This window comes from Hippocampus comes, unplaced genomic scaffold (assembly GCF_001891065.2).
Source record: "Hippocampus comes isolate QL1 unplaced genomic scaffold, H_comes_QL1_v1.1 scaffold245, whole genome shotgun sequence".
Lineage (NCBI taxonomy): Eukaryota > Metazoa > Chordata > Actinopteri > Syngnathiformes > Syngnathidae > Hippocampus > Hippocampus comes.
This window is the reverse complement of record NW_017805834.1, coordinates 44932-54000: the sequence shown is the minus strand read 5'-3', so window position 1 is coordinate 54000 and position 9069 is coordinate 44932. Positions and strand designations below refer to the sequence as shown.

The 9069-nt window shown below is 43.4% G+C and overlaps 1 protein-coding gene across 1 annotated transcript in view; it reads left to right on the top strand.

The window, feature by feature from the left end:
• Positions 1-6378, top strand: part of itpr3 (inositol 1,4,5-trisphosphate receptor, type 3) — a 191920-nt gene extending 185542 nt beyond the window's left edge. The window contains exons 57-59 of the mRNA XM_019887755.1: positions 1621-1781; positions 1848-2009; positions 5795-6378. Coding sequence (XP_019743314.1) covers positions 1621-1781; positions 1848-2009; positions 5795-5905 — 434 coding nt within the window. The 3' untranslated portion in view covers positions 5906-6378. The remainder of the gene's footprint in view (positions 1-1620; positions 1782-1847; positions 2010-5794) is intronic.
• Positions 6379-9069: the final 2691 nt, after the last annotated feature.

The following is a 9069-nucleotide window of genomic DNA, read 5'->3' as shown; positions in this document are numbered from 1 at the left end:
ATACAGAATTTATTTTGTGATTTCCTCGCTTCATTTTCTGTTTTGATGTATTTTTTTCAATTTTCGTAGTTTCATTTAAGTACAGTAATAGTTAATTTACATTTTTCAGAGGCGGTCATGAACGCCTCTCGAGTTGAACAGACGCCTCTCGAGTTGAATGGAAGGAGCGTAGCACCATCTAGTGGAGTCATTGTAGATTTCACCTTTTGATGTGAAGCGTCTAATGTATGAAAAAACATTTACAAAATAGCCATTCATTGAAGGTGCGCCTCATAATCCAGTGTGTCCTTTAGTGCGGAAAATATGGCACTGAAATCCGCCTACAAGGAAAAGATGAAATCATGACTTGGCACCACTGACTCCTCTCCAGCCTGGAGATCATTGGAATAACTTGACAGGTTACATAAAGAAAACACAGAAACTGATCCCATATCCTGAATTGGCAAATTGTGGACTGTTTTCAGCGTTTTGGCGATGACATTGGTTGAAGGAGAAGAATCTGTGCTTGATGGTTGTGCCTTCTCGGCAGCATGCATGTCCCGGCACTGATTTTGATGGGGAGACTGTCAGTGCTATTTGACTGTCGCCACTTGACAGCCCTAGGCACTTGTGTTTGTTGTGCCTGTCACGGCAGCGTTTTTCACAGCCCCGTTTTGTTCGAAAGTTGGAAAGCCTGGTTTGGTGCAGCTGGCTGGATGGATCGCTGCTGGAGCTGAGCATGAGGAGAGAGGAGCGTAGGCATGGAGCGCAGATGTGTATTTGGAACTGAGATTTGGTGCTTGGAATTAAAGAGGATTTACATGGGAAGAGAAGTGAACCAATCTCTTTTCTTCAGTGGACGCTGCAGCTTCTTGTTTACTTTGAAACTTAGTTTGTAGCAGACATGTGGCACGCCATGCATGTTTTGAGCATGACATCTCTGATTCTCTGGTGAAAGGACACTGATTCTCTCCTCTTTCATCTAGGAATAGTGGTTACGATTGCATGACAGTCCATCTTTTATCATATGTTGTGTTATGTTACCATATTTTGTTATTTTATGTCAGCTGTTCTGTGAAGCGGTGGCCTGGTAGTCACAGTGCAGAGGTCGTGGGTTCAATCCCGGCTCCGGCCTTCCTGTGTGGAGTTTGCATGTTCTCCTCGTGCCCGCGTGAGTTTTCTCTGGGGACTCCGGTTTCCTCCCACATTCCAAAAACATCCATGGTAGGCTGATTGAACACTCTAAATTGTCCCTAGGTGTGAGTGTGAGCATGGATGGTTGTTCGTCCGTGTGTGCCCTGCGATTGGCTGGCATCTGGTTCAGGGTGTCCCTCGCCTACTGCCCGAAGACAGATGGGATAGGCTAAGCGCACCCCCCGTGACCCTCGTGAGGATAAAGTGGATCGGAAAAAGGATGGATCGATGGATGGATTATCAAGCACCGTTCTTCATGTAAAAAATATGTTACATTTTTCTTTTTGGGTGTTTTTTTTTTTTTTTTGGAGGCGTGGAGGCTGGAATGGGTTAATGGCTTTCCATTCATTAAAATTATTTGAGATAAAGAGTTTTTCGATTTACGAGAGTGGTCATGGAACCACTGTATTCAGTTGTCACAGCCAGTGATGTAGTTTGTACTTTCAGGTCTGGAACGAGACAAGTTTGACAACAAGACTGTGTCATTTGAGGAGCATATCAAGCTGGAGCACAACATCTGGAATTACTTGTACTTTATCGTTCTTGTGCGCGAGAAGAACAAGACAGACTACACGGGGCCAGAGAGCTATGTGGCCATGATGATCAAGGTACAAGAGATGTTCATCATGCCCCTGAGACCGCAACTACATTCCTGAACGCCTGCTGTGTTGCAGAACAACAACCTGGATTGGTTCCCCCGCATGCAGGCCATGTCACTCGTAGTCACCGATGGTGACGGCGAGCAGAACGAAATGAGGATGCTGCAGGACAAGCTTGCCTCGACCATGAAAGTGGTGATGACGCTCACCATGCAGCTTACAGAGCTCAAAGAGCAGGTATGCAAAGAAGCTAAACAAAACAGATTACATGAAGTGGTACACTGGCTAGGGAGGTTAGTTCCTTTCGTGGCCAGTCTTGTAACTCAATTCATTCTTCTCTCAAATTAACTTTCCCCAGTGAAGGGAATGGAAGTGCCATTAATCTGTCCAAGATCCTGGAAGAACACATTTTTTTCTGTTTATTGCATTTCATTAAAAAAACAAAGCACTTCTATTGTAAAATATGAGGACCTAATAAAGTGGGCCCTCGCTATCCGCGGGGGGACAGCGATGGTGCTGGGTTACGATATGCACACAATACTGTCAATGTGTAGAGCTGTCCTGTAGATATCTTTGAAAATCTGCAGTGTCAGCAACAGAGATTATGATCTGTCTCTCTTTGGAGTGGTTTATATTCAAAAAACACAATTTGTTGTCCTGCTTTTTATGTCAAATTTGTTCCCCAAAACAACAGAGTACCAGTACAAAATCTGGGTTCTTAAATAAAGAACAAAGTGAGTGTGTTGAAAATGTGACACAACAATGTCAATGCAAAAATAAACAAATCAGTAAAGTACAGTAATCCCTCGTTTATCGCGGGAGTTACGTTCCAAAAAGAACCAGTGATAAGTGAAATCCGTGAAGTAGGATTTATTAAAAAAAAAAAAATTTGAGAGGGACGAAATTTCAAATACATACAGCACATTTGAATATAAAGTTGTACTTTGTACTTGACAGTCAACTTTATTGTTTACAGTTATTATACAATACTGAACTATGTATACAATGCAGAGGCGATTGCTCTAAGACTGCAAGGGAAGCTCAGCTTCCCCTAAAATGTCAAAAAGTAAGTGATCAAATATATGTGTGTAGGTACAATTGTGTGGACATGTCATTGACTAAATATGCGCTACAACGCGCTCAACATTTGTTCCGAATCAGCTTCTTATTACTGGTTACGACGCGACTCTCTTCTCATTCATTCCCACAGTTTCACTGTGCTTTAAACTGTGTGGACGCTGAGCATCGACCGCGCGGACGCTGGGCGTCTAGATAGTTCTTTTAGGTTGGCCCAATGCATTGAAACGAGACGAGTCATTGGATAAATGCTGGTTTTGTCCCGCCCATTGGAGGCTCAGCGTATCTGGGAGTCTCCGGACAGTGGGTGTGCAGAAGCTTAGCTTTTCTTCATGATGATTGGATAATCTCGCTGAGGCTGAATCTCATTTTGATTGGCAGCGAAATGAGCCAATGATCTTATGGTGAAGGCATCCTTTTCCTTTTCATTTTTTTGAAAAGGAACGGAGAGGAGAATTCACGTATAAATAAACGGACACATTTTATGATGTAGGCCGAAATTGAGCTTCCCCTCCTTGAAAGACCAGCATCCGCCACTGATACACTGAAACCAAAGACCAAAAATTTGCAAAGGTAAATTTGGCAAACTGTACAGAAGACGAGGTGCGGAGACTGTTCATGTCGGTCAGTGTGTTAGCAGGGTTACTTCACAGCGCATGTAGACTGGCATCCTTCTGCCCAACATCCCAAGAATGACATGATGAGGTGTTTTCTTCAACCATACATCGGCGTGTTTATTTGAACAGGCAGAGAAAGAGAGAGAGAGAGAGAGAGAGAGAGAGAGAGAGAGAGAGAGAGAGAGACAGAGAGAGAGAGAGAGAGAGAGAGAGAGAGAGAGAAATGAAAAACAGCGTGCCCCTTTTATATTGCTTACTATGTCATGCACCACGAACAAGTGTAGAGTAGGGTTACATTGCCCTCTGCTGGCTCAGTTGTAAAAAGGCAATCATACAACCTTAACGCAGTGCCTTAGCCAATCAGGATGCAGAACGCAATTCGCTGTTTCAAAGCATAAAAAAAACTGCATTAAAAAAACTCGTGAAACAGCGAAGCCGCGGAAAGTGAACCGCGTTAGAGCAAGGGATCACTGTATAACGAAAGGTCAACAGTGTCAGAAAGGACAAAAACGAAATGTGTAGAAAAAAAAAATAATCCTGCGCCACACATGAAACGGTCAAGGTCCCCAAGTTTTGAACATTTGTGGATTCGAGCAAACACTGACTGATGTCCATAAATGTTCAAAAAATGCCTTAGTTTTTTACTGCGTACTACACGATACTGTAGTTCCCCTTCATGCCGCAGTCCACGTAGAGCAGCACCGCTCTGTCCGCGCATTTCCAACACTATGACACAATAAGAAGTAGAAGACCACTTGCCAGCTTGCCAGCTTGCCAAGAGAGGATGATGCAGCAGTGGAAAGATTTTCAAGCTACGCAGACATCACGTTTTTGGCTCACGAGACCAGCCAAACTATGAAAAAAGTATGACTTATAGTCAGAAAAATATGGTAATTAGAGTGGGACAGGAGAAATGGGAGACAAGAAATTGTAAGCGCAACAGAACGAAAAACTAGCTGAGCAGGAAAATATGAGGAATACAGAATTGAAATGTTTTAAAACCATAATGAGGTCAGAAATGTGTGTAGTCTGACACGAGCACACAGCTGCACCTACACCTATAAAACCATCGATTACAGATCACGGGCTTCGCCCACCTATCTCACAACACTGCATCAGAAAAAAAAACTGAAAAGAGAGACATGACTGTTACATGCAAAAGGAGTTATATACACACACACACACACACACACACACACACACACACACATCCATCCATCCATCCATTTTCTGATCCGCTTTATCTTCACAAGGGTCGCGGGTGCTGGAGCCTACCCAGAGCTGCCTCTGAGCAGTAGGCGGGGGATACCCAGAACCGGTTGCCAGCCAATTGCAGGGCACACATAGGCAAACAACCATTCGCACTCACACTCACACCTAGGGACAATTTAGAGTGTTCCATTAACCTGCCATGCATGGTTATGGAACATGGGAGGAAAACAGAGTACCCAGAGAAAACCCACGCAGGCCTGGGGGAGAACATGCAAACTCCACACAGGAAGGCCAGAGCTGGAATCGAACCCGGTACCTCCGCACTGTGAGGTTGACGTGCCAACCACTCGGCCATATAGATAGATAGATAGATATACACATGAAATAAAGGAACAAATGACATTCGCGCAACTGAGCCCTCCGCATCGCTGCCAAGAAACATAGTTTGGGTATACAGTGAAACTCCTCGACAACGAAACCTACATGGGCGAAAATACCCCCTAGTGTGAAAAAAATCTTCGTGCATTAAAACCATTCCCACTTTTCTGCTCCCCCTACAACGAAAAATCCCCCTGTTGCGTTATACGAAATATTTTTCTCTGCCCTTGCCTCGCAACGAGAGCCACTACAACGAAAACAAGCCTTCCGCAAGTCTAATCCAACCTCAGCCTGCAGCGACTCCTACTGCTTAGCTCGGAAACGGCAACAGCAAACACCACAGTGGCTTTCAAATGCGCAGTAGTACAGGAAGTATTTGTTATTGTTAGTTTCAGACGCAGCACGAACGTTGCATTGCTAAAATGGCGACAGACCACGGAGTGAACAAAAGAAAAGCTTTTATGCTTGAAGGCAGGATAAAAGTAATTAAAATGAAAGATGGAGGAAGCAAAGTAAAAGACATTATGCAAGAAATTGATGTAAGTGAAAGTGAATGCTGATTGTAAATTTCGCAATTTCTTTACCTTTTTTCTTTCTACGCTGGCTATATGAGGTGTCAAATAAGTGTGTGATCATACTTATGAACTATTGGAATGAAAATAAAGAGTACAAATTCGTTTGTGTGCATGTGTGTGTGTGTGTGTGTGTGTGTGTGTGTGTGTGTGTGTGTGTGTGTAGATGACTGAGCAGAGGAAGAGGAGGCAGAGGATGGGATTTGTGGATGTCCAACAGGGTGGCAGTGCTTCGCTTCCTCCTACTGCCGCTGGAGGGAACCACCAGCAGATGTAAAATAAATAAACAAATTGGAATCAGCTCTCGAACAGAAAATGGTGGAGAAACAAATGAGCTAAGGAATGCAATTGGAAAGCAGCGGCAGAAGAAAAGACTACTAAAACTACTGAATACTGAATCATTTCACAGGTTTTTTTTTTTGTGAGTTTTGAATATATTTTCTTTCATATCTTATTTGTGCTTTGAAGACTCATACACTACACTGAGATGCTGTTCATCCTCATCTTGGAGGCTGTCGTTCATGTCAGTGATTCAAAATAAATATTGGAAATGAATTATTAAAAAGCTAAAGAAGGATTTCGTAAAACTTTGACTCCAATGTATGACGTACTACACTGACTCATTTTGTATCACTTTACTCTGATCTCATTCTCTACAAACAACCACTCCTGTTGCCGTGGGCAGGCGATCGGGGGCCATGCCCACCGACCAATATTTTTCTGGCCCCACCCACTCCCAAACCTACTCGAGGCACGAATTTTTAAAAATAGATGTGTTTATTTGATATTTAATTATATTGTTAAGAGATACTAGTGTTGAGTTCTTTATCAGTAAAACAATAAAAACATCTCAAGAAACAAAGGTGTGATTTTGTTTGATTTAAGACCAATCTAATCAGCAAAAGCCGAACATAGCCTTACTAAAAATAACGTTATGTGTGCAAGCCAAGTGACAAATATGTCGAGGTTGGTGCGCAAGATCCCCGCATATTTTTCAAAGTGAAACTGTGTTTTCTGTGGCATAGACAGGCCCTCCTTTACCAACGGGCTTACAGTGGTGTGAAAAAGTGTTTGCCCCCTTCTTGATTCTGCATGTTGTGTCACAATTAAATGTTTCAGATCATCAAACAAATGTAAATATTAGTCAGAAATAACACCAGTAAACACAAAATACAGTTTTGAAATTAAAGTTTTTATTATTCAAGGGAAAACAAAATCCAAACCTACATGGCCCTGTGCGAAAAAATGTTTGCCCGCTAAACCTAATAACTGGTCGGGCCACCCTTAGCAGCAACAACTACAATCAAGTGTTTGCGATAACTTGCAATGAGTCTTTCACAGCACTGTGGGGGAATTTTGGCCCACTCATCTTTGCAGAATTGTTGTCATTCAGCCACATTGGACTCTCTCTTTCCTGTAGTTGAGAGGAAAGAAATTTCATCTGTGCTCTATGTTGCACATTTGACAATAAAATTGACTTGAAACTTGACAACTTGAAATATTGGAGGGTTTTTGATCCTGAACCGCCTTTTTAAGGTCATGCCACAGCATCTCAATAGGATTCAGATCAGGACTTTGACTAGGCCACTCCAAAGTCTTCATTTTGTTTTTCTTGCGGTGTGTATTGCAATTTGTCCGATTGGAGTTACTTTAGCCCAGTCCTTCTCAAAAAGTGGGGAGCGATGCGATGCCAAGGGGGGCGCGTGTGACTCTGGGGAACATCCTTTTTTTGCCGAAGAGAATAGAATAAAATGTAATTGCACATCCACTGCAGCAGTTGGCAGTGGCGCCCTAATTGTCAGAGAGTGCATAGAGAGCATTACCTCTATCGTGTAGTTTTTTTTGTTTCATTTTGTTTTTTGCACCGGGCAGGCGGTATGAAATGCAGCAAACAAAACCTCAAGAGCAGGGTTAGGGAACTCTGGTTCCTCGATAGCCATATCCTGCCTGTTTTAGATCTCTCTCTACCTGAACACACCTGATTCAAATGGTCAGCTCATCAGCAAGCTCCGTAGAGGTCTGAAACAACCATGAACAGTTGAAACTGGTACTCGAGGGAGCACATATCTCCTACCCTGTCATCCCTTCACTGGCTCCCTATACATTTTGGAGTTCTTTTTAAGATCCTATTATTTGTTTTCAAATCTTTAAATGACCTCGCGCCACCTTACCTCTCTGAGCTCATCCGCCCCTACACACCTGCCTGGCGCCTCAGGTCTGCGGACCAGACATTATTAGAAGTACCAAGGACAAAACGGAGGCCTAGAGGGGATCGAGCCTTTTCCGTTGCTGGTCCCTCTCTCCTGAATGACCTCCCAATGAACATTCAGCAAGCCCCCTCGCTGCCCATCTTTAAAACCCGCCACAAAACTCACTTCCATTCGTTGGCATTTGACTCAGCATGACTCAGATTTGATCTTCGTTTTACTGTTTCGTGCTTTCTAACATCTTTGTTACTGATTTATTGCTTTAGTGTTGTATATGTTAGTTGCTCCATGTACAGCACTTTGTATGCAGCGATGGCTGTTTGAAAGTGCTCTATAAATACAGTTGAGTTGAGAATCAGGTATGTTGGAGTCGGGAGGGATCTAAAACAGGCAGGATATGGTTCCCAAGGAACCGGAGTTCCCTACCGCTTCCCAAGAGACAATATGAAAAGAAAGGTGGAGAGAGACGAAGATAATGTGACAAAAGAAAGTCACCCGAAAACTAAGACAAGGAAGTTTGACAAAGTGTATGTAGCGCTGGGCTTCATTGTTACTACAGTGGGAGACGAGGAAAGAGCGTTGTGTTAACTGTGTCCAAACATGCTTGCAGCGGACAGCACAACGGCAAATAAATCAGGGCACCACTTAAAGACATTACACTTCAATCATGCTGTTAAGCCACTTGAAAAGTTGTGCACTGCAAAATGTGCTCATCATAGCCACCAATCCGGACTTCCTCCTTTTGATTAGAACATCCATTCATCCATCCAGTTTCCGATCCGCTTATCCTCACAAGGGTCGCGGCGGGTGCTGGAGCCTATCCCAGCTGTCTTCGGGCAGTAGGCGGGGGACACCATGAACCGGTTGCCAGCCAATTGCAGGGCACACAGAAACGAACAAGCATTCGCACTCACATTCACACCTAGGGACAATTTAGAGTGTTCAATCAGCCTACCATGCATGTTTTTGGAATGTGGGAGGAAACCGGAGTACCCAGAGAAAACCCACACAGGCGAAGCCGGGGAGAACATGCAAACTCCACACAGGAAGGCCAGAGCTGTAATTGAACCCGGTAATTCTGCACTATGCAGTTGACGTGCTAACCATTCGACTACCGGGCCGCCCAGCTATGATTATTTAGAAAATAAAAAAAAATTAAAAAAAAAAAAAAATTAACATTGAAGAGAGAATGGGCAATCCAATCTATGGCTCCATTGGAAGTTATGTGACCAAA